Below are 27,227 nucleotides of genomic sequence, written 5' to 3' on the forward strand. Positions count from 1 at the left end.
ATCCTCAGTTGTATGGTAAATTACTTGGTCCCCATAGTGTCAAAGGACAGGAGCAATAGCTAGATGCAGGAGAGGGAGGAAGGGAGAAGCAGTGCAAAGGCACAGAGGTGAGGAAATGCAGATTGCATTTTTCAAAATGGACTGCATTAATACGTTTAGATTGGGGGAGAAGAGCTGGAGGGTGGTGAGAAATAAAGCTGGAGAGGCTGATTAGAAAATTAACACCTATGTAACTTTTTCTTCTGGATGGTTGCCACCAAAGCCGGTTGTCAAACTCATATCCATGTGTTTACTGGAAGATGGTAGCAGTAAGGCATGTTCTGTGAAGGTTTTTATCAGGACAGGCTTCAGTGGAAAGTTTTGAAATCAAGTGGTCATTTATGACTTGCATTCCAAGCTAAACAACTTCTGTCTTTCTGGGTACTTTGTATATGAAGAAGAAAAACATTTAATGCAAGGATTGGTGAACTGGTGACTCAATCAAGGAGCGAGGAGGGACTGTGTTACTGAGGTAGGGATTGGAATGAAAAGTATTGAGGTAGTTTTCCAGTGCTGTGGTTCTTAACTGGGGTAGAATAAAGAAGGGATGGTCCAAGTGTTTGAAAGGAATATGGGGGAGGTCATTTGACTATTTTTTCTCGTTTAATGACCTAACATACTCTCACTTGTATTCAGTGTTGTATAGTCTTTGAAGTTTGACTCAGATATACACTGATTAACAGTAATTAATGTTGATATGCTGGGGCCTCCCAAACTTCTCTCTCCAGCCTTGATCTCTCTCCTGAACTCCAAGCTTAGACTTCCACTGCCCTTACGGACATGGCACTTGCTGTGTAATAGACGTCTCAAATCCAGCGTCTCCGAAATTTTACTCCCGATCTGCTGCTCAACATTATTATGTGTCCCTAAACATTAACTATATTATATAATTAGCAAAAGTATTAAAAATGTCATGTAGTTATTTCTTTAAGTATTACGTTGACCCAAATCTTGAAAGAAACAATAATTGTAAATGCTTATCAAGCCAGAATGAAAGTTATGATTTGGTTTTTGTAGTCAGTGTCTGGGGCCCATTCCTAGACATTTCAGTTTAAGAAGTCTGGCAGAGGACCAGGCTCCTGTACTTTGAAAGTGTTTGTCAGGTAATAGTCTCTACTGATTTAAGAACCACTGTAAAAAGAAACACCCCAGATTTAAAAAGAGATAAAAGAAAGGTGAGTAAAGAGAACTCTAGCAAAGGCACCATGGCTCTTTTATCTGTAGTTGTATATCTCCTAGTAAACATGTCCAAATTATTTTGGTTCAGAGAAAGTTCACGGATTTTTCTTTTAAGTCATAAAACCTAGACCAAAAAATTTACAGCTGAAGACAAAACCCCAGGTTAATTGCATTACTTTGTATATAGCTTGTTGATAACAAGATTCATTGTCATTAAAGAGTACATCCCAGGTCAATTTGTTCTAAATGATGTTCATGGAGATACCCTTGTTGCTTGCCTAATTGCTCTACAAAGCATGGGGCTCAGAATTTCCTAACAATTTTGTCTACAGCTTGTGACACAAATATTTAATTTTAAAAGAAGTTGGCCTCGTCACAGAACAGTAAATAGAGTGAAGGTTTGAAACAGTATCCAGCAAATTAGAAATGTTGAAGAACCAGAATTATCCTCAACCCTGACTTTTAGAAAAAGCTGTTGCTATTGGGAATTTAATCTAGAAAGCAGTTTTTCAGTGGGTCAGTGCATGTTCAGCCCAGTAAAACTAAACTCTTCAGTCTGGTTTCCAAAGCTCTTTATGAACCTTACCAGCATTTCTCATAGCCCTGCCTCTTAGAGGTGCTGGCTCTAGTTTCAGGCAGACCAGACTGGAACTTTCTCAGAACCCTACGCCTGCAGCCCTCAGTGATTTTGCATCAGCGTTCAGTTTTCTGCCTGCCCTGCTCGTTCATCTTAAAAATTTAAACCAAGTAGCAAGTTTCCTGGCAAGTCTTCCCTAATAACCCTCCTGGCTAGAGACGGGTGTTTCTCCTGTGTTTCCACATGACACAAAAACGTGCCTTTCGTGGCAGTTCTGATATCGAGGTACCTAACCCACGGAGCTCATAGAAGACACGCTAGTTCTTTTTTTTTTTTTTAATTTATTTTTATTCAAGTATAGTTGATTTACAACGTTGTGTTAATTTCTACTGTACAGCAAAGTGATTCAGTTATATATATATATATTTTTTTTCATATTCTTTTCTGTTATGGTTTATTACAGAATGTTGAATATAGTTCCCTGTGCTATACAGTAGGACCTTGTTGTTTATCCATCCTATATATAATAGTTTGCATCTGCTAACCCCAAACTCCCAGTCCATTCCTCCCCTACACTCCTCCGCCTTTGCAACCACAAGTCTGTTCTCTATGTCTGTGAGTCTGTTTCTGTTTCATTGATAAGTTCATTTGTGTTACATTTTGGATTCCACATATAAGTGATACCATATGGTATGTTTTTCTCTTTCTGACTTACTTCACTTAGTATGATAATCTCTATGTCCATCCATGTTGCTGCAAATGGCATTATTTCATTCTTTTTTTATAGCTGAGTAGTATTCCATTATATATACATACCACATCTTTTCTTTTTTTTAACATCTTTATTGGAGTATAATTGCTTTACAATGGTGTGTTAGTTTCTGCTTCATAACAAAGTGAATCCGTTATACATATACATATGTCCCCCATATCTCTTCCCTCTTGCATCTCCCTCCCTCCCACCCTCCCTATCCCACCCCTCTAGGTGGTCACAATGCACCGAGCTGATGTCCCTGTGCTATGCGGCTGCTTCCCACTAGCTAGCTATTTTACGTTTGGTAGTGTATATATGTCCATGCCACTCTCTCATTTTGTCCCAGCTTACCCTTCCCCCTCCCCGTCTCCTCAAGTCTATTCTCTAGTAGCTCTCCATCTTTATTCCCATCTTGCCCCCAGGTTCTTCATGACCATTTTTTTTTTAGATTCCATATATATGTGTTAGCATACAGTATTTGTTTTTCTCTTTATGACTTACCTCAGTCTGTGTGATGGTCTCTAGATCCACTCACGTCTCTACAAATGACCCAATTTCGTTCCTTTTTATGGCTGAGTAATATTCCATTGTATATATGTACCACTTCTTCTTTATCCATTCATCTGTCAGTGGGCGCTTAGGTTCCTTCCATGACCTGGATATTGTAAATAGTGCTGCAGTGAACATTGGGGTGCATGTGTCTTTTTGAATTATGGTTTTCTCTGGGTATATGCCCAGTAGTGGGATTGCTGGGTCATATGGTAGTTCTATTTTTAGTTTCTTAAGGAAACTCCATACTGTTCTCCATAGTGGCTGTATCAATTTACATTCCCACCAACAGTGCAAGAGAGTTCCCTTCTCTCCACACCCTCTCCAGTATGTATTGTTTGTAGATTTTTTTGATCATGGCCATTCTGACTGGTGTGAGATGATATCTCGTTGCAGTTTTGATTTGCATTTCTCTAATGATTAATTATGTTGAGCATCCTTTCATGTGTTTGTTGGCAATCTGTATATCTTCTTTGGAGAAATGTCTATTTAGGTCTTCTGCCCATTTTTGGATTGGGTTGTTTGTTTTTTTGATATTGAGCTGCATGAGCTGCTTGTAAATTTTGGAGATGAATCCTTTGTCAGTTGCTTCATTTGCAACTGTTTTCTCCCATTCTGAGGGTTGTCTTCTCATCTTGTTTATGATTTCCTTTGCTGTGCAAAAGCTTTTAAGTTTCATTAGGTCCCATTTGTTTATTTTTGTTTTTATTTCCATTTCTCTAGGAGGTGGGTCAAAAAGGATCTTGCTGTGATTTATGTCATAGAGTGTTCTGCCTATGTTTTCCTCTAAGAGTTTGATGGTATCTGCCCTTACATTTAGGTCTTTAATCCATTTTGAGTTTATTTTTGTGTATGGTGTTTGGGAGTGTTCTAATTTCATGCTTTTACATGTAGCTGTCCAGTTTTCCCAACACCACTTATTGAAGAGGCTGTCTTTTCTCCATTGTATATTCTTGCCTCCTTTGTCAAAGATAAGGTGACCATATGTTCATGGGTTTATCTCTGGGCTTTCTATGTGTTCCATTGATCTATATTTCTGTTTTTGTGCCAGTACCATACTGTCTCGATTACTGTAGCTTTGTAGTATAGTCTGAAGTCAGGGAGAATGTTTCATCCAGCTCCGTTTTTCTTTCTAAAGACTGCTTTGGCTATTTGGGGTCTTTTGTGTTTCCATACAAATTGTGAAATCTTTTGTTCTAGTTCTGTGAAAAATGCCATTGTTAGTTTGATAGGGATTGCATTGAATCTGTAGATTGCTTTGGGTAGTAGAGTCATTTTCACAATGTTGATCCTTCCAATCCAAGAACATGGTATATCTCTTCATCTGTTTGTATCATCTTTAATTTCTTTCAGCAGTGTCTTATAGTTTTCTGCATACAGGTCTTTTGTCTCCTTAGGTAGGTTAATTCCTAGGTATTTTATTCTTTTTGTTGCAATGGTAAATGGGAGTGTTTCCTTAATTTCTCTTTCAGATTTTTCATCATTAGTGTATAGGAATGCAAGAGATTTCTGTGCATTAATTTTGTAACCTGCTACTTTACCAAATTCATTGATTAGCTCTAGTAGTTTTCAGGTAGCATCTTTAGGATTCTCTATTTATAGTATCATGTCATCTGCAAACAGTGACAGCTTTACTTCTTCTTTTCCGATTTAGATTCCTTTTATTTCTTTTTCTTCTCTGATTGCTGTGGCTAAAACTTCCAAAACTATGTTGAATAATAGTGGTGAGAGTGGAAAACCTTGTCTTGTTCCTGATCTTAGTGGAAATGGTTTCAGTTTTTCACCATTGAGGATGATGTTGGCTGTGGGTTTTTCATATATGGCCTTTATTATATTGAGGAAAGTTCCCTCTATGCCTACTTTCTGGAGCGTTTTTATCATAAATGGGTGTTGAATTTTGTCAAAAGCTTTCTCTGCATCTGTTGAGATGATCATACGGTTTTTCTCCTTCAATTTCTTAATATGGTTTATGACATTGATTGATTTGCATATATTGAAGAATCCTTGCATTCCTGGGATAAACCCCACTTGATCATGGTGTATGATCCTTTTAATGTGCTGTTGGATTCTGTTTGCTAGTATTTTGTTGAGGATTTTTGCATCTATGTTCATCAGTGTTACTGGCCTGTAGTTTTCTTTTTTTGTGACATCTTTGTCTGGTTTTTGTATCAGGGTGATGGTGGCCTCTTAGAATGAGTTTGGCAGTGTTCCTCCCTCTGCTATATTTTGGAAGAGTTTGTGAAGGATAGCTGTTAGCTCTTGTCTAAACGTTTGATACAATTCGCCTGTGAAGCCATCTGGTCCTGGGCTTTTGTTTGTTTGAAGATTTTTAATCACAATTTCAATTTCAGTGCTTGTGATTGGTCTGTTCATATTTTGTATTTCTTCCTGGTTCAGTCTCGGCAGGTTGTGCATTTCTAAGAATTTGTCCATTTCTTCCAGGTTGTCCACTTTATTGGCATAGAGTTGCTTGTAATCTCTCATGATCCTTTGTATTTCTGCAGTGTCAGTGGTTACTTCTCCTTTTTCATTTCTAATTCTGTTGATTTCAGTCTTCTCCCTTTTTTTCTTGATGAGTCTGGCTAATGGTTTATCAATTTTGTTTATCTTCTCAAAGAACCAGCTTTTAGTTTTATTGATCTTTGCTATTGTTTCCTTCATTTCTTTTTCATTTATATCTGACCTGATCTTTATGATTTCTTTCCTTCTGCTAACTTTGCGGTTTTTTTGTTCTTCTTTCTCCAATTGCTTTAGGTATAAGGTTAGGTTGTTTATTTGAGTTGTTTCTTGTTTCTTAAGGTAGGATTGTATTGCTATAAACTTCTCTCTTAGAACTGCTTTTGCTGCATCCCATAGGTTTTGCATCGTCGTGTTTTCATTATCATTTGTTTCTGGGTGTTTTTTGTTTTCCTCTTTGATTTCCTCAGTGATCTCTTGGTTATTAAGTAGTGTGTTGTTTAGCCTCCATGTGTCTGTATTTTTTACAGATTTTTTTCCTGTAATTGATATCTAGTCTCATAGTGTTGTGGTCAGAAAAGATACTTGATACGATTTCAATTTTCTTAAATTTATCAAGGCTTGGTCTGTGACCCAAGATATGATCTATCCTGGAGAATGTTCCATGAGCACTTGAGAAGAATGTGTATTCTGTTGTCTTTGGATAGAATGTCTTGTAAATATCAATTAAGTCCATCTTGTTTAATGTATCATTTAAAGCTTGTGTTTCCTTATTGATTTTCATTCTGGATGATCTGTCCATTGGTGAAAGTGGGGTTTTAAAGTCCCCTACTACGATTCTGTTCCTGTCAGTTTCCCCTTTTATAGCTGTTAGTATTTGCCTTATGTATTGAGGTGCTCCTGTGTTGGGTGCATAAATATTTACAGTTGTTATATCTTCTTCTTGGATTGATCCCTTGATCATTATGTAGTCTCCTTCTTTGTCTCTTGTAATAGTCTTTGTTTGAAAGTCTATTTTGTTGTTATAAAGCAGAATTAACACACCATTGTAAAGCAATTATACTCTAATAAAGATGTTAAAAAAAATAAAAATAAAAAAATAAAGTCTATTTTGTCTGATATGAGAATTGCTACTCCAGCTTTCTTTTGATTTCCATTTGCATGGAATATTTTTTCCATCCCCTCACTTTCAGTCTGTATGTGTCACTAGGTCTGAAGTGGGTCTCTTGTAGACAGCATATATACAGGTCTTGTTTTTGTATCCATTCAGCCAATCTATGTCTTTTGGTTGGAGCATTTAATCCATTTACATTTAAGGTAATTTTCGATATGTATGTTCCTATTACCATTTTCTTAATTGTTTTGGGTTTGTTATTGTAGGTCTTTTCCTTCTCTTGTGTTTCCTGCCTAGAGAAGTTCCTTTAGCAATTGTTGTAGAGCTGGTTTGCTGGTGCTGAATTCTCTTAGCTTTTGCTTGTCTGTAAAGGTTTTAATTTCTCCATCAAATCTGAATGATATCCTTGCTGGATAGAGTAATCCTGGATGTAGGTTTTTCCCTTTCCTCACTTTAAATATGTCCTGCCACTCCCTTGTGGCTTGCAGTACTTCTGCTGAAATAGCAGCTGTTAACCTTATGGGGATTCCCTTGTGTGTTATTTGTTGTTTTTCCCTTGCTGCTTTTAATATTTTTTCATTGTATTTAATTTTTGATAGTTTGATTAATATATGTCTTGGCGTGTTTCTCCTTGGATTTATCCTGTATGGGACTCTCTGTACTTCCTGGACTTGACTGACTATTTCCTTTCCCATATTAGGGAAGTTTTCAACTATATTCTCTTCAAATACTTTCTGTACCTTTCTTTTTCTCTTCTTCTTCTGGAACCCCTATAATTCGAATGTTGGTGCATTTAATGTTGTCCCAGAGGTCTCTGAGACTGTCCTCAGTTCTTTTCATTCTTTTTTCTTTATTCTGCTCTGCAGTAGTTATTTCCACTATTTTATCTTCTAGGTCACTTATCCGTTTTTCTGCCTCAGTTATTCTGCTATTGATCCCTTCTAGAGAATTTTTAATTTCATTTATTGTGTTGTTCATCACTGTTTTTTGCTCTTTAGTTCTTCTAGGTCCTTGTTAAACGTTTCTTGTATTTTCTCCATTCTATTTCCAAGATTTTGGATCATCTTTACTATCATTATTCTGAATTCTTTTTCAGGTAGACTGCCTATTTCCTCTTCATTTGTTAGGTCTGGTGGGTTTTTGCCTTGCTCCTTCGTCTGCTGTGTGTTTCTCTGTCTTCTCATTTTGCTTAACTTAGTGTGTTTGGGGTCTCCTTTTCGCAGGCTACAGGTTTGTAGTTCCTGTTGTTTTTGGTGTCTGCCCCCAGTGGGTAAGGTTGGTTCAGTGGGTTGTGTAGGCTTCCTGGTGGAGGGGACTAGTGCCTGTGTTCTGGTGGATGAGGCTGGATCTTGTCTTTCTGGTGGGCAGGTCCACGTCTGGTGGTGTGTTTTGGGGTGTCTGTGGCCTTATTATGATTTTAGGCAGCCTCTCTGCTAATGGATGGGGTTGTGTTCCTGTGTTGCTAGTTGTTTGGCATAGGGTGTCCAGCACTCTAGATTGCTGGTCATTGAGTGGAGCTGGGTCTTGGCGTTGAGATGGAGATCTCTGGGAGATTTTCCCGTTTGATATTACGTGGAGGTGGGAGGTCTCTTGTGGACCAGTGTCCTGAACTTGGCTCTCCCACCTCAGAGGCACAGCCGTGATGCCTGGCTGGAGCACCAAGAGACTGTCATCCACACGGCTCAGAATAAAAGGGAGGAAAAAAAAAAAGAAAAAAGAAGATAAAATAAAATACAATAAAATTAAGTAAAATAAAATAGTTATTAAAATTAAAAATAATTATTAAAAAAAATTTTTAAGTAGTAAAAAAAAAAAAAAAAAAAAGGACAGACAGAACCCTAGGAGAAATGGTAAAAGCAAAGCTATACAGACAAAATGACACACAGAAGCATATGCATACACATTCACAGAAAGAGAAAAAGGTAAAAAAATATGTATATCGTTGCTCCCAAAGTCCACCTCCTCAATTTGGGATGATTCGTTGTCTATTCAGGTATTCCAGAGATGCAGGTACATCAAGTTGACTTTTGAGATTTAATCCACTGCTCCTGAGACTGCTGGGAGAGATTTCCCTTTCTCTTCTTTGTTCACACAGCTCCCGGGGTTCAGCTTTGTATTTGGACCCGCCTCTGCGTGTAGGTCGCCTGAGGGCGTCTGTTCTTCGCTCAAACAGAAGGGGGTTAAAGGAGCCACTGCTTCGGGGGCTCTGGCTCACTCAGGCTGGGGGGCGGGAGGGGACGGAATGTGCGGCGAGCCTGCTGCGGCAGAGGCCTGCGTGACGTTGCAGCAGCCTGAGGCGCGCCGTGCGTTCTCCTGGGTAAGTTGTCCCTGGATCATGGCACCCTGGCAATGGCGGGCTGTACAGGCTCCCGGGAGGGGAGGTGTGGATAGTGACCTGTGCTTGCACACAGGCTTCTTGGTGGCGGCAGCAGCAGCCTTAGCGTCTCATGCCCGTCTCTGGGGTCCGCGCTGATAGCCGCGGCTCGCACCCGTCTCTGGAGCTTGTTTAGGCGGCGCTCTGAATCCCCTCTCCTCACGCACCAGGAAACAAAGAGGCAAGAAAAAGTCTCTTGCCTCTTCGGCAGCTCCAGACCTTTTCCCGACTCCCTCCCGGCTAGCTGTGGTGCACTAGCCCCTTCAGGCTGTGTTCACGCCGCCAACCCCAGTTCTCTCCCTGGGATCCGACCTCTGAAGGCCGAGCCTGAGCTCCCAGCCCCCGCCCGCCCCGGCGGGTGAGCAGACAAGCCTCTCGGGCTGGTGAGTGCTGGTTGGCACCATCCTCTGTGCAGGAGTCTCTCCGCTTTGCCCTCCGCACCCCTGCTGTTGCTCTCTCCTCCGTGGCTCCGAAGCTTCCCCCCTCCTCCACCCGCAGTCTCCCCCCGCGAAGGGGCTTCCTAGTGTGTGGAAACCTTTCCTCCTTCACAGCTCCCTCCCACTGGTGCAGGTCAGTCCCTATTCTTTTGTCTCTGTTTTTTCTTTTTTCTTTTGCCCTACCCAGGTACGTGGGGAGTTTCTTGCCTTTTGGGAGGTCTGAGGTCTTCTGCCAGCGTTCAGTAGGTGTTCTGTAGGTGTTGTTCCACATGTAGATGTATTTCTGATGTATTTGTGGGGAGGAAGGTGATTTCCGCGTCTTAGTCTTCGGCCATCTTGAAGCTCCTCCCCCCCCTACCATTCATCTGTTGATGGACATTTAGGTTGTTTCCATGAAAGACACACTGTTCCTTACTAATCTCCTAGCTCACCAAGTAGTGGGTACAAAGCAGGAAATTGTAATAATAATACAGTTTGGAAAGATTTGTTTTATTCCCATTGGAAAATAAAATAAAATTTCAGTTTGTTTTTAGTTAACTAGAAGGTTGTGTTCTCAAAATCAGCTTTAAACCGGTGGAATAACTATTTTCTAAGCATTTTAGCTAATGGAAATTTTATAGGTAATGCTGACAGTCTGGACAGATTGTGTCAGAAAAATGTTTAATTAGTACATATTGAAAATGAGTGAGGAAGCAAGAAGAGACCAACTTCATTAACTCAACAAACTCTTACTAATTACTTAAGATATGCTGGGCTTTGGGAACAAAATAATTTTGGAGTGTTGTCACACATATAATTTCATTGATATTTCCAACTTAATGGTGGAAGGAGTTCAAAAAAGGTTCATATGATTGAATAAACATCTTTCTGACTATCACAGTTTAATCCACTGGGATGTCACCCAGGGCTGGAGAAGATTAATTTACTCTTGCCTCCATGTGATTCAAGAAGATTTTTTACATCAATATACCTGCCAATGTGCGCAGTTTGCATTAAGAAAGCAGTTTACTTACTTGACATGATTTTGCTTATTTCATGCAGAGTTTAAGTTATTGGGAGCCTCCATAAATGTTTGATAAATGGGTAAATGAATGAACAAGCAGTATAGTATTTCCACTTTGAAAGAATTTGTCTAATTGATTAAATCTAAATGGGTCACTGACTTTGTTATCTCTTTGTAGATTTGATATCACAGGAGGATATTTATGAAATTGAAATTGGGTGGTTTTGTTGCCGATCTTGTGTGACAAGAAAATCTTTGAAGGAACACATTGCCTTTAAATTAATTTCACTGCTTTTTAAAATGTTTCTCTTTCTCTAGATTTTAGTGCCAATTATTTCTAATAAGAACAACCATAAATCCTGGTCCTGTTGTATTTCACAAGACATGGAACGTCACATAGAAGTCATGAAAAATAAAATGCATATTTTTAAGGGCAAAATGTTAAGAAGAACTCTTCTACCAATTCCCACTATTGCGGGAAATGTTGACCTGGATCAGAAATATTCAGAGACCAAGTACGTAATGATATGGTTTACACAGGGTATCAACATGGAGAGCCAACACACCCATTTAATATCATACCCCCAGCAAACTGTTAGCAAAATATCAGAATTATTATAACTACAGCATATTTTTAAAAATAATGTACAGAAACACCATATATATTATTTCCTTTCAAAGTATTCTTTCTAAAAGCAGACTGTACAAAAAGCAAGCAGTACGAGTTGCCATAATGGCAACAATAGTCTTCTAGTAAAATGTTTTTGAGGACATTATGATTCTTTAACAATTTTTTAAACGTTAGAGACATGCCCATGACAGAATAACAATGTCACAACTCAAATTGAGGCTATAAAAATAATAGATCTGATTCTGAAGTATTTATATTTAGAAAACTAGCTTATGGATTCATAAAATACCTATTAAAATTCAAGTCCTATCCTTATTTGGATGAAATGATTCATTTTTGTATTTTTAATCATTTCAATGTTTGTAGACTAGAGCCAAATGAAAGGACAGTACTCCATGCAATTGAATCAGTGGTTATTAAATGGTCGCATCAAATCCAAGAAATTGTAGAAAAAGATTTAGTGCAGCCTTTGCTGAATAGTCTTCACTCAAATCCTCAAACTGAACTGGATTTCTGGATGATGAGGAGAGAGAACCTAGCATGCATTTATGATCAAGTAAGTTGAGAGCCCTAGAAATTGCTTGCCAGTTGAATTAGCAAAGTCAGTTGTAGAATTTGGACTCCAAAGCCATGATTTCCAGTAACGTTAAAGGTTTAAAACACTATCTTTGAACGACTTAATTGTCCGTTTTCTTATTCCAAAGTTCTGTATGGTATGCATTCTTAAAATTAATGGGGATTAAAAGTAATTTTGCCTTTTTCAGACTATTTTGACAGTAATTGGAAACACTTTGTGGCAAAGAAAGAGTAGTTCCCAAGGGAAATGTTGAAGATTGTAAGATTTAATTAATCTAGTTGATGTAATTAATTTGGGAAAGGAGTAGATTTTGCTTAGTGGAGAGATGCAACTTTGGAAGAACTAACTGGTTCCTCTGCTGGTGTTTGCCATTAGAAGTTATTCAGCTTAATGTTCTAAAAACGAAGACATTCATTCACATATTCACCTATCTCTTAGAGATTTTCTGAAACAGATTTTATACGGAAAAGTTAATATTTTACATGTATAATAAAATGTATATTAACAGGCTTTTTGAAAATTCAAATTAAGAGCTATAAATGTAAAATAACATACAGGCTTAAGGAAAAAAATTATTTTAAAAATTATTTTTAACTTGAAACCAGGTATGTCTTTGCGTATTAAATACTGTGTGTATTGTGCATGAATGGAATATAATTTAAATATTTTATTGCAGAGTGCATTTATTTAGTCATTAATCTAGCTTATATATATATATTTTTCAATTTAGCTTCAGGCTCCCATTGTCCTCAAAATGGTTAAGATCCTGAAAAATAAGCAAAGCAGCTATTTTCCAACTTTGAAGGATATCTTCATGGCTGTGAAAAATGGTAAGACTCGTATTCCTCGGCCTGGCATCAGTGGTCCCTCCTGATCTGACTCCTGCCTGTCTGCTCAGCCTCCTCTACCCTTCTACCCTTAGCGTGCTCATGAAATGACTGCACTTGACTCTTCTAATGATAAGTCCGTCTTAATTATCTGCAGTTTATTCTCCGGCTATATTAAACTATTTTTCGGGTATATAGTAAGCACCTACCAAAGAGGCTCTAGATTGAACTTTCAATGAGAGTGTATGTGTGTGGAGGGGAAAGGCCTTTGGTATTTAGCAGCGGGTCGTTGAATGCCCAGCATGGAGGTTTTCTAATCAACAGTTGGGCTGCAGTTAGTCCAGTGACTCCCCAGTAGAATCTCTGAATTTGCTTAACATTCACTATTTATTTAACTCATAAGAACACGAAGTCATCATTGAAGTTTTGGTGAAGATTAAGCACACAGAGAGGAGGGTTTGTTTGTTGAATTTTGAACAGGTAATACATGTACATTGTTAAAAACCAGAAATTATAAACAGGTATTTTTAATTTAAAAAGGAAATTGTATAAGTGAAAAGTCTCCTTCTCAGTACCCAGTTTCAACCTCGCCCAGGTGTAACACCCCTCCGTAATTTTTTTTATTTCTGTTTCTTTAGACATGTGTAAGCAAATACAGATATGATCCATGATACTAAAGTTTTAAACGATAAAATTGTAAGATAACATGGCCCAATAGCTTGTTTTTGTTTCTAACATGAGAAAATTATTTTTAAATTTTTTCCTATGTAACATGTGGAAGGTTAGGAAATACTTAAAATCTACTTTGAAAATGTTTTGCTATCTCTTCAGGCTTTTCTCCATGAACTCTGTTTGAAAAGAGGCCTTAAGACAAGAGGGCATTAGGTCTGGATTTCTATCCCAGATCCACTCAGTACATCTTAAATTTGCTGCGTCCCTGGTTTCTGTTGGCCAGCTTGGCATACTGACACCTTCCTTGTATAATTGTTGCAAGAATTAGAGCACCATTTCTCAACCTTGTCACCGCTGACGTTTTGGGCGGGATAATTCTTTGTTGTGGGGAACCACCCTGTGCATTGCGGGGTATTTAGCAGCATGCTTGGCCTCTATCCACTCCCCCCATGCCCGTTGTGACAACAAAAAATGTCTCGAGACATTGCCAAGTGACCCTTGGGGGGAAACCTCCCCTGGCTGAGAACCAATGAATTGAAGACCTAATATACAGTGCACAGAGTACTAGGCACATAGTAAGTGTACCCTCAATACACAGAAGCTGCTTGCATTTTTTTCTGGTAGTAAGAGTCACATTTTCTGTGGATAAAACTCCAGGAATGAATCCCAGGGGTCCTCAGAGCCTTTTGAGCATATGAACTGGAGATTCAGGAGAAAACACTCTCAGTAGAACAAGTGGCCCAAAGCCATTCTCAGTTAGAGGTAGAAGGCTCTCCCAAAGACCTAGTCGAGGCTTTGTAAAATCACTAGAAGTGTTTATCACATTTTAAGGGCACTTTACCTTTACATGGAATTATTGGATTTTGAAATTAATGCTGTTGAAAACACACTAATTTCAAAACATGAGTGTGTCTGAGGAAAAAATAGTTCCTGGACCCTCTCTTTCTTCCCAGGTCTTTATTGTTAGGTGGAGAGATTAATTGGTTACATGTCAAATAGAGCAACGTGGGTGGGTGCATACCTGACTCTGGCAGCCAAAAAAAAAAAAAAAAAAAAAAAAGTCTGGCAGTTTGTTTTGTTTTTGATTTCTGACAGGAGTCTTTTGGGATAACACCAGAAAATAAGGAATTTACTTTCCTTCATTCCCTACCTTCATAAATAAAGCCCATTTTCAGTTAATCAAAGGTATTTGTAGCCTCAGGAGTACAATGAAGTCTGATGGAGATCCATTTAGGGTACATTAAAAGGACCAGTTTTAATCAAGAGAAAATTTGGATTAGATTAAACAGTAACTAATCATAACTATTTCAGTGTTGTCTTCATATATAGCTTTTTAAAAAAGTATTCCTTATTCCTACCATGCATAACAATTTTTTAAATTGAGGTAAAATTCACATAACATTAAAAAAAAGTTTTTAAAGTGTACAGATTGGTGGCATTTAGTGAATTCACAATATCCCATAACTATTGCCTCTGTCTAGTTCACAATATTTTCATCACCCATGCTCGACAATTTCAGTAGTTACACTGTGGATAATAATATAATGGAAAATTTTTCATGGTATGAGTTACTCTTATAGGACACTAGAATGAGATAATAAATGATTCAGTTGTGCTGGTACCAAGTGCGTGGGAGGAATTAACTTTCTGGTGATGGTGCTGGTGAGTCTTCAGTCGGAATATACTTGTGAGTAACTACGCCTGGGCTCTCTTTGAAGGGTTGTTACAGCCGGACAGTGTCGAAAGCCTTCCTAACCTGTCCTGTGTCAATGGTACGGTAAGTGATATAAAAAGAAAGAGGCAGCATTTAAGTACAGCCATGTTGTTTTGCATTGTTCTCTTGACCTTGTGAAGTGACTTCAGATAAAAGAGGCTGCCTCACATTAACGGTGGTTTCCTTTCAGCTCTTCTCGAAGCCCAAGACGTGGAACTTTACCTGAGACCCCTGAGGAGACACCTTCAACGTGTCCAGGAGACGGAATTCCCACAGACTGGTGTATTAATTGCCCCGTTATTTCATACCATCTGTCTGATCTGGAGTCGTTCCACGTTTTATAATACCCCTGTTCGGGTTATAGTACTATTGCAAGAGTTTTGTAATCTCTTCGTTGACCGGGTATGTAGCCTGAAAAAAATAGGAACGATAAGAATTATTGCCGTGTGGTAGGTTTTATGAGATCAAGGAGGAATGAATAAATCCAGTGTACAGAACACCTTTTTCCCTTTTCTTTTTTCATAAGACTTTTATGGTAACAAAGGCCAGATGACTTTCTATCCTAAAAGGCAAAGGAGCTCTGGAAATAAGTCAGATACAGTCAAGGGACAGGTTGTTACTGGATTCTGTTTGTTTAATATCCTACCTTTCTTCAAAAGAGATTTAAGGCAGCTTCTAATAAAAGGCACGCACACGTAGTACTTTCTTTGTAGCTTTCCCTTTGGTTTCCACAGGAACACTGGCTGAGGGAAGACTTTTGGAAAGGGAAGTAAGTTAAGAGAATCTGGCAGAAAAAAAATGATCCTCCAAAAATAGTAGTAGAATTATATTGAAAGAATTCTGATTCATGGTTGATCTTTAAAAATCTTGTTTATAATTGTTTCTCTACTCTTCACTTAACTTGCAAAATGTTAAAAAAAAAAAATTGGACTGCTTCCTCATCCTGTGGGAACTTTAATTACTCTTGTGTCCGTAATATCAGAGAATATTTCATAATTTGAGAGCTAAAAGATACTTGCAGGGCATATCATCCAGTGATTGTTTATTGAGGGCGTGTGTGTCTTAGTCTGCTTGAGTTGACGTAACAAAATACCACAGGCTGTGTGGCTTTATTTTCAGGAATTGCTTTCTCACATTTTTGGAGCCTGGGAGACCAGATCCAGGTGCCGTCATGGTCGTGTTCTGACTAGAGCGTTCTTCCTGGCTTGCAGATAGCTGCCTTTTCTCTGTACCCTCACACTGAGGGAAAGATCTCCCTCTTCCTCTTTTTAGAAAACCACAGTCCTGTCAGTTTAGGGTCCCGCCCTAATGACCTCATTAACCTTAATTACCTCCTAAAGTTTCTATCTCCAGGTAGTCACAGTGGTGGTTAGGGCTTCAACACAGGCACTTTTTTGGAGGGGGTGTCACACTTTAGTCCATAGCAGGGTCTATATCAGGGTGTGTGTCTTTACACCTAAGGAGTTTTTGTAAAACAGATGCCAGAGTATCAGAATCTGTGCATATGGCTTAGACTTTGAGTTGCTAAGTAAGAGCGCTTCCTATGAGAATTGGATCATTTCCAGCTGCAACTGGCAAACTGAAGCAGAAAAAGAGAAGTGTCTAAGTTCATGTGAACTGGGAAGTCTAACAGTACAAAGACTTGAGGATTAGCTTGCTCCAGGGGACTCAGATGATAATTTCAAAGCTCTGTTTTGCTCGTTTGTGTTTGACTTGATTCTCAGGCTCTCATCACGTGTTAACCAAGGTGGCTTTTGGTAGCACCAGATGGATATCCTTCTAGTAGAGGAACTTCCCTGGAAAGAGGCTGACTTTGTTTTTCATTCTGGACCAATGGCTTTTATTTTCACTCCTGGAACAATCATGTGGCCAGGGAGATAGGATATCTTGGACAGGCCTGCATCAGTAGCTCAGAGAAGGGTGGGCAACTGTGATTGACCTAAATCCCTGATCTAGTCTAATGCTTCTCAGTGGTTTTCACCTCATGACTCACATAGACATTTAAAAATTTTCATTGCACAGTGGGGTAAAATTGGAGGGGATTGGGAACCCTGAAAATCTGCTCATAGACAGGGCAAGCTGCTTGGAGCTTCTGCTGCCCCAGGCCCCAGAACCTTGCTTTTCTAAACATTAAAGAGAACAGTGTTGTAGCAGAAACTGGTTGGGGAACTGTGTTCCATTCTAATCCTGATACTTTTTCAGGTGAATTAATGGAAACTTGAAAGATATCATTTGCTCACTTTGCTTGAGCATTTAGGGGGAAATCCAAATTAAAGAACAGGTTTCCTGACGTGTAGTTTACCGTTTCTGGAATACGTATGAGATTGAGTTGTGCATGTGTGTCTTCCTGTCTGCTTCCAAAGAGGCGGAATGGTGTATGGAAAGGGCTTTGGGCTCAGACCAACCAGGATTCAAATCTAATTGAACCAGGGGACTTCCCTGGTGGTCCAGTGGTTAAGACTCCACGCTTTCACTGCTGAGGGCCCGGGTTCAATTCTTGGTCGGGGAACTAAGATTCCACAAGCCGTGAGGCACAGTTGAGAAAAAAAAAGATCAAGTTGAACCATTTTAGAGTAGTTAAATCACTTTTCCGAGCCTCACTTTCCATGCTTGTAAGTGCCCTGTTCATGGGCTTTTGTAAAGATCAAAAGAGAGAACCTCAATGAAATGCTCAGTGTGGCATTTAACAGAGACTCAGTAAAAGTTAGTTCCAAACTCTTGCCTTACAAAATAGTTGCAGCTGTTGATAGGAGGTAACAAGTCTGTTCCTTGCTATATTTTAGCATCTCTTCTGGCTTCATTCTGTTTCTCTGTTGTGCAGACTCAGTTTTGCTCTTTTGTTAATGAGTGCACTGGGTCCTAATGGCTTGGAGCTCCATGTGAAAGGCTTTGATCCCTACTGCAGGATTAACCACTGTGACCACCGCTTTTCCCAAACCCCTCTTGAGGGATCCTCATCTTATTTTGAGAATGATCCAAACTTTTACTGCAAAGCCCTGATAGTGTAGAAACCTCAAAGGTTGTCGTTCACTATTGTAGTTGGCTTGCAAGGAGCCCTGGTTACCTGTAAGCCTATAAACCTATTATCCCTGGCTCCTAGGCTGTGTCAATGGCCAGAGTTTGCTAAGCTCCCAAGGAAATAATGTCGTTTCTCTTGTTCCTTAGTTACTATTCCTGGCTTATGTCCAAAGGTTCCGTCGACCTGATTTCCTAGATTCTCCAAGTGGACTTTGTAGTAAATCTGCCCCAACATGTTAGGAATCAAAAATGGGCAATGAGTCAACTTTCATCCCCGGGTTCTCTGAAGAGCTAAACTCTGCACCACCTACCACCACCCCCAGTCGTTTGCTGTCTAACTTACTTTTAATACTTATTTAACAAGCACTGTATAGTGCCTCTTATTTGCCAGAATTCTTCTAAGCCCTTTACAAGAATCTACGAATTTAATTCTCTAGCAACACTATGATATAGGTGCTATTAGTAGATACTTTCTGTATTTAAAAAAAAAAAAAAAAAAAACCCTGAAGTTCAGAGAAGATAAATAGCTTTCTCAAGGTCACCCAGCTGACAGAGTTCTTACTCATTTTGTTCCATATTTTAATGTAAGTTTTTATTTCTAATTACTATTAATATGTGGTGTATGAATAATTGTAAAATACTCTTATTGCATAAAATTTATAACAATGGAAATAGTCCTGCAGTTCTATCACCCTAAAATTCAGCATTTAAAAATTTTCCTTCTTCCAATACTTACACGTATTTATGCATTTTATCATATAATTCTTTTTTTTTTTTTACTAGTTTCTTGAAAAATTATTGCTGTTGTTGGATATTTAGGTTGCTTCCAGCCTCCTGTATTATAAACAACATGCAGAAAACAACTTTATACAGAAATCCTCTTCCTTAACTTGGATAATTGGCTTAATATAAATTCCTGATGTTGATCAAGGGGTACAATCGTTTCATGACTATTGAACGCTATTTGATATTTACAAATTCTTTTTTAAAAGATTATATTAATTGCATTGCTATTATCAATGTGTAAAAAGTTTTAGTATAATTCACCAGCTTTGAGCCTTACCAGCTTTAAAAAATCTGCAGTGATTCATTGGGTATACACTTGTACCATGTTGTTTCTTAATTTTGTACGTTGCATGATTTGTGTGGTTACACATTTTACGTGCCTTTTATAATTTTCTTATATAGTTTTCACGTACTTTGTTTCTGTGAATCTGTAGACTTCAACGTGTTTATGAAACATTTGAACCCTTGCTGTGTTATACGTCAGGAGTCATAAGGTGGCATTCTGTCAACTGCCTTTGGCTAATGGATCAATGCACTGTTTTTATTTTGCATAGTATTTTGAAATTTAAAAAGAAAAATTGTTGCTGATGCTTAAATTGAGTAGGTCTCGTTGAATTTCCAACATCCCAGCCTCTACTAAAAAGTCAGATCTCACTGCATTGGCTCTTGCATCCCCATTGACACAGTCAGCTGCTAGAGCTTCATGTACCCCTTTAGATGGGTCACGTGCTGTCCAGGTGACCATGGTCTCCACTGTTCACTGTTCCTGATCTTCTTCACTCGTTGTCATCATCTGCCTGATCTTTCTAGGCATTCCAAGCACGGTCAGAAATCCTTTGTTACTTTAAAAGCAAACGTGTTTCTCTTTACTCGTTTTCTGACAGTAACCATTTACATAGTTATTTAGTCCAGACATATAAAAGGCATTATGTGACCACCTTGGATGATGGCACACTTGAGCTTTGGTAATGGTGTCTTTTTTTAGTGCCTTGCTTCTCTTCCCTGGTTACCTGACTCTACTCCCTGTTCATTGTGAGTCATTACCACTCGAGGCCTTCCACTCTGTTCTGTTCTGTGGCTTGGTGTCCCTGTTGTGGATATTCTCATTCACAAGATCCTAGGTGACGAGGAGTTTAAGTCTGTGAGGTTGAGCCTGAAGAAGAGATGGTAGGATTGAGCAAAAGTAAGAGTCCATAACAGCACATAAATGAGACAAAAGAAGCTGGGAGACAGGCATCAAGCTAACATGCTATCAAAGTATCACAACGTTGTAAATCAACAGTGCTCCAATATAAAATAAAAATTAACTTAAAAAACTAACACGCTATCATTGATAAATTGCTTACTTGATTAATTGGCTTATCAATAAAATAAACTGGTTAGCAGTATTTTAGTTTATAAGGCCTCTGAAGTGGGACCAATTCATCGTAAATCCAGTGGTTTTATTGTTGGTTTGTCCTGATACTACTGAGTATGAGAGAATAGAGAGAGGTGGTGTGGTTGGGTGTGCTCCAGGGAGCTACTGTGGGAATCAGAAAAGAATTCAGAGGTTAGGAGCTAAAAAGAATCTTGAGGTTCGCTTAATTCATCTCTCCTTTTTTGTAGATAAGGCAACTGAGATCCTCTGAGAAAATTCAGCTAATGTCACAAAAGCAGTTAGTGGCCCGTAACTGGACCACAGCCAGGCCTCCTGCCCCTGCTGATGCTTTTTCCCTTCGCATAACCTGCTGCCCAGTGAAAGGGTATATAGAATGGTTTTCTGATCTAGGATGTTGAGTACTATAACCTTGTCTTTAGGAGGTCTTATTCAACAGTGGGCTCTGTGAACAGAAAGCTAATTGCTGTGATTGTCTCATCTATGTGAGGGTCAGACAAGAAGCACAGGAATGAATATAAGGATGGCTTGCCTGAAGGGAGGTTACTTCAGATGTAGGTAGTTAGGTCACAGGGGGCTGCTGAAACAGAGGGCAATGGAGTCACCACTGTAGATTTTTTTAGCTTCCTAAAAGGACACGTTTACTGTAAAAAATACATCTAGATGAAGGCCTATGGAATCCCTAAGCCATACCAATGTGTAAACTGTTACAAAACTCACGTTGCTGAGAGATTACTGGTAGGTCTCGTCCCTGTTCTGTGTGAAGTGTTAGCAGCCTTCAGGGAGAGGTTAATTTTCCATCCAGCCCGAGTGAGAAATAAGAGCATAGGTTGGGAATCTACAGCTAGAATTGAAGGAACTAGTTTGTAGGCTTTTTAGACACCAAATGAATGACACTCTTGCTACTTTACACATTTAGGGCACAGAGTCTATACTGCATGTAAAACCATAGCCATTATTGGGAGATGGAGGACAATATGTCTACATTTAGAAAAACGTTTCTTCTATCTGCTATGTTGAACCCAATGGCTTTCAATACTTTCTCCATTGAGATCTGTGACAACTTTCTAAGCAACTGCAGAATTAAAGGTGTGCAGTTTAAACCTATAATTTATATGAGGTGAAGATGCATCAGGGTTAGAATTTATAGGTTCCTGAGGCTCCTAAACAGGGAAATTGTGAAAGTTCATAACAAATATGCAAAGGGAAGATCTGAATGATGGTCCTATGAGAGTTGCTACATGAATCTGCTGGTTTTTCTATAATCGTTCTCGCCTTTGCATTTCCACTATTGAGAACTAGTTCATATGGCATATCTTGGCTATATTTTATGTCCTATGATGAGTTTAAGCCCCCAGAAGAGAAGTCTGCTAACCTAAAATAATTGCCAATGGTATAATCACCTATGTTAGCTCTTTCTCACGTTTTCAAGTGACCTTGTGCTGCCAGGTAACGTGACCGTATTTTTAAAGTACATGATCTGATAGATTTCCCTTCCTGGCTTATACATTTCTTTATATGTAAAAACAATTGTGCAGAATATTTGCTACCAGGAATAGCCATGCAAATTCTGGTTACACAGTTGTTGTATCTTTGAAGCTTAGCAAAAATGTAGTCATTGGCACAATGTTTAATTCCAGAAATTGCAGCATCTCCTGTAGATGTCTCTAATGTATGCAAGTATGTCATTGAAACCTAAGTGCCTGAATTTCTAGAATTTGTGTTTCCTGTTTTACAGCATTGCTGGCCCAATTCTAGACATTGTAATTTGAAAATGATTCACTGAAAAAATAAAACAGTTCATTGAAACAGTCATTTTCAGTAAAACTATTAAACATTTTCTTATTATTGTTTCCTTTCATTGAATCCTAGGCACTAGCTTACCTTTTGCCTGAAAACCTTTTGAGAGGAGAAATTGAAGACTCTCTGGAAAAGGTGCAGGTGGCCATTAACATCTTAAAGACTTTCAAAAATTGTTTTTTTAACTATAGAAAAGGATTGGCAAGCTATTTTACGGGAAATAAGGAGCTGAAACCATGGGATTTCCAGTCTCATCTGGTGTTTCTTAGATTTGACAAATTTCTCGACCGTTTCATGAAAATAGAGGTATTCATTTATTGACTTGTAATTTATTCATATTGTAGATTGTTTCAGAAAATCCTATAGCTTTTTATATGATTCAGGGAACAGTTTGTTCTATTTGGGTGGGAGGTGGGAAGTCTGCTTTCTTGGTGATCTTCATGAGAAGTTTACGAGGCCTGTGCTATCAAGATACAGTAAAAGCTTTAGTTTGTTTAGTTTCAAAGCTTTGTTTAGTTTTAAAGCTTTGGCTTCTTTTTTTAAAAAACTCATTTTTGATTATTTTATTACACTGAGTATAAGTGAATCTCTATGTACCAGTGACCCTTGTCCTACAGCTTACTATGTTCCTAGAAAATGGTTGTAAATCAGGCAGCTATAAAATAACCCCTTTTTTCCTTTACATGTTTGATGGTTTTATTGGGATTCCATACCTGAAAACCCATTTGATAATCTAAAATATCATGGTAACTTTTAGTATATAAATATATATGTTATACTATTCAAATATTACAACTATTCATAAAAATAGATGAAAAGAACATGAAAACATGTGCTTTGTATAAATGTTTTAACTGCCAAAAAACCAAACATGAATTACATACATGTAAACACTTACACACAACAACTTGTGTGGAGCCAACTGGCTAAGATTTTTGTTTTTGTTTTTGTTTTTTTTTCATTTTGAACTGCCTTATTTTCTTTGTAAAACTCTTTCTAGCAAGCTTGGGCTTTTTTGTTGATAGATTTGTTGAATTTCATTCAAAATTAGAGCTTTATGTTTTGAAAATTCTCATCACTTAAGCAGCCTGAATGCCTCTTAAAGTTTGAATGCCAAATGCCTGACTCTGGGTAACTTGCATCACCCTTTCATAACAGTCTCTTAAGCTCCTTTTCAATAAGAGAGCCCATCACTGCAGTGTTGGTGGCTGAAAATGAGTTTTGGATCTCTCCCAGACGTCTGACTTATGATTAGAAGGATATGAAATTAGAGAATCAAATGTTTAACTATGGTAAGCTAGGTGTTGCCTGTACGGCTTGATAATTTTCAGTCCATGTGAAAATGGGAGTATGACTTTAAAGGTAGGCAGTTACTTAGTTCAGTTAAATCATTAATATTCATTTTCTGTCATGTAAGTGTCCATTGACTCACTGATTTTGAATGTTGGAAAATGTTCTTTTTCTGAAACTTTAAAATGTTCTTTTCCTACTCAAGAGGGTGGAAAAATCTTTACGATGTTTTTTCAAAGGATATATTTGTCACCATATTGGAATTTGAAAAGCTGGAAAGACTTGAATTTGGCGGTACCAAGGGAGCAATTTTAAATGGACAAATCCACGAGATGAGAGAAGAATTTATGGAACTCTGTAAGATTTTTCAACAGAGCACATATGACCCATCTGATTACAATAACATGGTAATACTGTATCTTTGTGTTTTCAATTTCATAGAATCGTATTTTAAAGCTGGGAAGGGGACAGTAGGTCACAGTGATAATAGGTCCCATTCAGTCTAACCTCTCCCGGATGAAAGAGGGGAAATGACTTGCCAGAGGTCTCTCATTTACTTAGTGGTAGATCAGGGACCAGAAGTTAGGTCCCTAACTTTTGCATTTTCAGTTTAGAATATTTTAAACTGTTTCTAATATAACAGCGGACCTCAGTCTGGATTTGTCTCTTGTTGATGTATAGTGAAAAGGAACTTTCCATATTAACTCATTTAGATCTGATTATCTGGTGTCCGTGTAACCTGTGTGTTTTATTTTAGCCTTTTCTTGAATCATTAGGTAAATGTTTCATCTACTTGAATATTTAGTTTCACTTCATTCGTTACATATATTATTAACATGTATGTTGTCTGAAAAAGAGGGAAGCCTTCAGGTTTAAGCCGCTTCTGTTTTCCGTCACTGCCAGAGGGTTAGGAGCCAGGGAGTTCCTGTGAGTATTTCCTGCAGCTCTAGGATAAAAATAGCTTCATTTTAGTGGCTTGCCATGACAGTGAATCCCAGGTACCAAAAAAAAAATAAAGATTACCTCTCATCGTCATTGTTTTTTGTGGAATGTGAATTTATTCACTATTATGTGTATATTTGGCCAAATAATTGACTCTCTGAAGTGTACAAGTACAGTATGTTAGCTTTGTAAGGACATGGTTAGCAAACTTAATCCCTCTGAACTGCTGACAGTTTTTGGGAAGTGGAGTTAATGGTAAGAAAGATATGGCCATTGTGTGTCCTGCTGATTTGTGGAAAAGAGAAACCTAGATCTGTGGTGATGATCTAGGGGATGCGTGAGCTCATCCCCAGAGCCTGGTAAGGTGTCTGGCACCCAGCAGGCATTCAGTGAATATGGACAGGATGGGACTCTTGGGGGGGCTTGATTTAGCTCTTCTGAGCAACTAAGCAGAGGAGCGTGAAACCCAGCGTGCACAGGACCGTCGGGTGCATTCGAGTTGCAGGAGAGCCTTGATTTGCTCATGATTACAACTCCTGGCAGGTTTTCAGTGTGCCAGGGTTGGAGGACATGGCTAGGTTTAGCTGATGTGGCTTCCCTGGTAGTGCTAAAGGTCCTGAATTTATCCCTGTCTCTGCCCAAACCCTGCACAGTCACAAACATAGAATAGAAAATTCACTTGCTCTTGACACACACACACACACACACACACACACACACACATATATATATATATATATATATATATATATATCTGCTTGGTATTTGTATTTAGTAGAAAATGGGCAAGGCTTACCTGTGATCTCCAGATCTAGGTTAGAGACATCGATAACCTGCCCTCGAAGTTCCCCTTCATCCTTTTATCTGATTACTGTATCCTGCTTTAGAATATAATTTAAAAGCTCCTTGACTTTGGTTATTCCTTGAAATCAAAATGTGAATTAACTAAGAGTTCACTTAATTGGTGTGCTTATGTCAAAGATGACCTTTGCTTTTTTTGAATGTGTCTTGGTTATCAGTGTTGCCTCAGAATATGGCAATGATTATATATTTTTGCTTAATAAACTGTTCATTTGGGGGCTTTTTAGCTGAGTTTCATTGTGTTCTGGTTTTTATGATGAAATCAGCTGGCAATTTTTAGGAGATATTATGTTAGCAAACTACCTGCAAACTCATATATTCATACAGGTGCTTCCCCATGACAGTATCCCCATGACACATGCCCACCCCTATGCCTTTCCTCTCCCACTGCGCACACCCCTCTGCATTCCCCGATCCCCATTGAATAGTGCTAATGTAACTGTCCAGTGTATCATAGTCAGCCTTCCTGCCCTCTGGTGTAGAAATGGTTTATATATGTTCTGGTAAATTAAAGAAACAGTGACTGGTAATTTGCTTTTGGAAATGCTATTATTTATGTCTCTCTCTTCATTAATCTCAAGCCTATCAATCAGGCTTTGAGCCTTTATTGGTGTGACAGAAGTTCTGCCACTATGGTCTATTTACAGAAGATGGGGATTTCTCAGATGTGTCCATAAAAATGTTCTTGGGTTTCTGAATTATTAATACTGAATATAAAGGTCACTTTAGGTATTTGCTTTGACTTCTTCCTATGGGACTCTTTGAGATCCAGACAATTAGGGGGAGATACTTGCTTTCTAATTTATTTAATTGAAACATGTAACATTGTGCACATTTAAGGTGTACAGCATGTTAATTTGATACATTTATATATTTTAATAGCCAATGTAGTGATTATTAGCACCCCTATCGTGTTGCATAATTATCCTTTCTTTTTTAGTGGTGGAAATCATTAAGTTGTAGTCTCTTAGCAAGTTTGTTGTTAGTGAATATAGACAACAATTTGTATCATACTGAACTTGATAATTCTTAATTGTATTTAACTGATGGGCAGGTGACTTGAGGCTCAGCAGCTTGGTTTTTACCGACATTCTGAGGTGTTGCTTGATTAAATAAAATTCCCTAGATAACTAAGCAAGGATGGTGGATATTCTTTTTTTTTTTTTTTAAGAGGAAAGTCATCTTTTTTTTTTTTTTTTTTTTAATTTATTTATGGCTGTGTTGGGTCTTCGTTTCTGTGCGAGGGCTTTCTCTAGTTGCGGCAAGTGGGGGCCACTCTTCATCGCGGTGCGCGGGCCTCTCTCTATCGCGGCCTCTCTTGTTGCGGAGCACAGGCTCCAGATGTGCAGGCTCAGTAATTGTGGCTCACGGGCCTAGTTGCTCCACGGCATGTGGGACCTTCCCAGACCAGGGCTCGAACCCGTGTCCCCTGCATTGGCAGGCAGATTCTCAACCACTGCGCCACCAGGGAAGCCCAAGGATGGTGGATATTCTTGAGAGTAACCTCTTGGCTCCACTAGTGTCTGTTAATGAGTCCATTAATAATTACTGAACAAGTGTTGGGTGCCAGGCATCACGCCAAACCTTTACACACATTCCCGCTTAATTCTAGCTATAACCCTGAGAGTGACCACCCAGGTAGATGAGGGATATGTAAATTACCTGAGATTACACAGTTCCAGGGAGTGGAACAGAGATTCCAACCCAGAACTCTCAACCTAGCACTTTTTTTTTTTTGCTGTGCCATGTCAATTCTTTAGTGTTTATCTCCCTCATTGCATCTTCCTAGAAATGAAGGGAATAAGTTCATCTGGGGCAACTGGAGGAACTCACCTGAGGACCTGTGCCCTGAGGTGGCATGATCCAAGATGCTGTGGCTATTTTCCTTTTACCTGCTAGTTTTTAGTAGGAAGGTTGATCCAGGTACCTAGCCTGCCATTACTCCAGGATCTAAAATTCACTTTAAAAGTAGTTATTAATCTATACTAGCTCGTGTTCTAGTTCCTACAATTAGTTTTCTGTTCTGTTCTAGTCTCCTGAAGTATTTATTAATTCTTTTGCTATTACAGTATGTAGCATTTAAAAATTTTAACTACATAAATTTCTTATTAGTCATCTACAGGATTTTCAAGTCTTGCCTGCTTACTTTTCAAGGTAAAATTTATTATTTAAAAACATTACTTACTTGTTCTTTTGGAAAGGTAACATATGCAAAAATGCAAAAATTTAGTCCCCTTCTTCTCACTCCCTG

At 38.5% G+C, this 27,227-nt stretch overlaps 1 protein-coding gene across 1 annotated transcript in view; it reads left to right on the plus strand.

The window, feature by feature from the left end:
• DNAH11 (dynein axonemal heavy chain 11) overlaps positions 1–27,227 on the plus strand; it is a 333,679-nt gene that overhangs the window by 5,711 nt on the left and 300,741 nt on the right. Inside the window, exons 3-8 of the mRNA XM_059933975.1 lie at positions 10,802–10,998; positions 11,481–11,670; positions 12,422–12,521; positions 15,095–15,306; positions 21,956–22,189; positions 23,413–23,580. Coding sequence (XP_059789958.1) covers positions 10,802–10,998; positions 11,481–11,670; positions 12,422–12,521; positions 15,095–15,306; positions 21,956–22,189; positions 23,413–23,580 — 1,101 coding nt within the window. The remainder of the gene's footprint in view (positions 1–10,801; positions 10,999–11,480; positions 11,671–12,421; positions 12,522–15,094; positions 15,307–21,955; positions 22,190–23,412; positions 23,581–27,227) is intronic.

Source organism: Balaenoptera ricei, chromosome 9 (assembly GCF_028023285.1).
Source record: "Balaenoptera ricei isolate mBalRic1 chromosome 9, mBalRic1.hap2, whole genome shotgun sequence".
NCBI classification, from domain to species: Eukaryota; Metazoa; Chordata; class Mammalia; order Artiodactyla; family Balaenopteridae; genus Balaenoptera; species Balaenoptera ricei.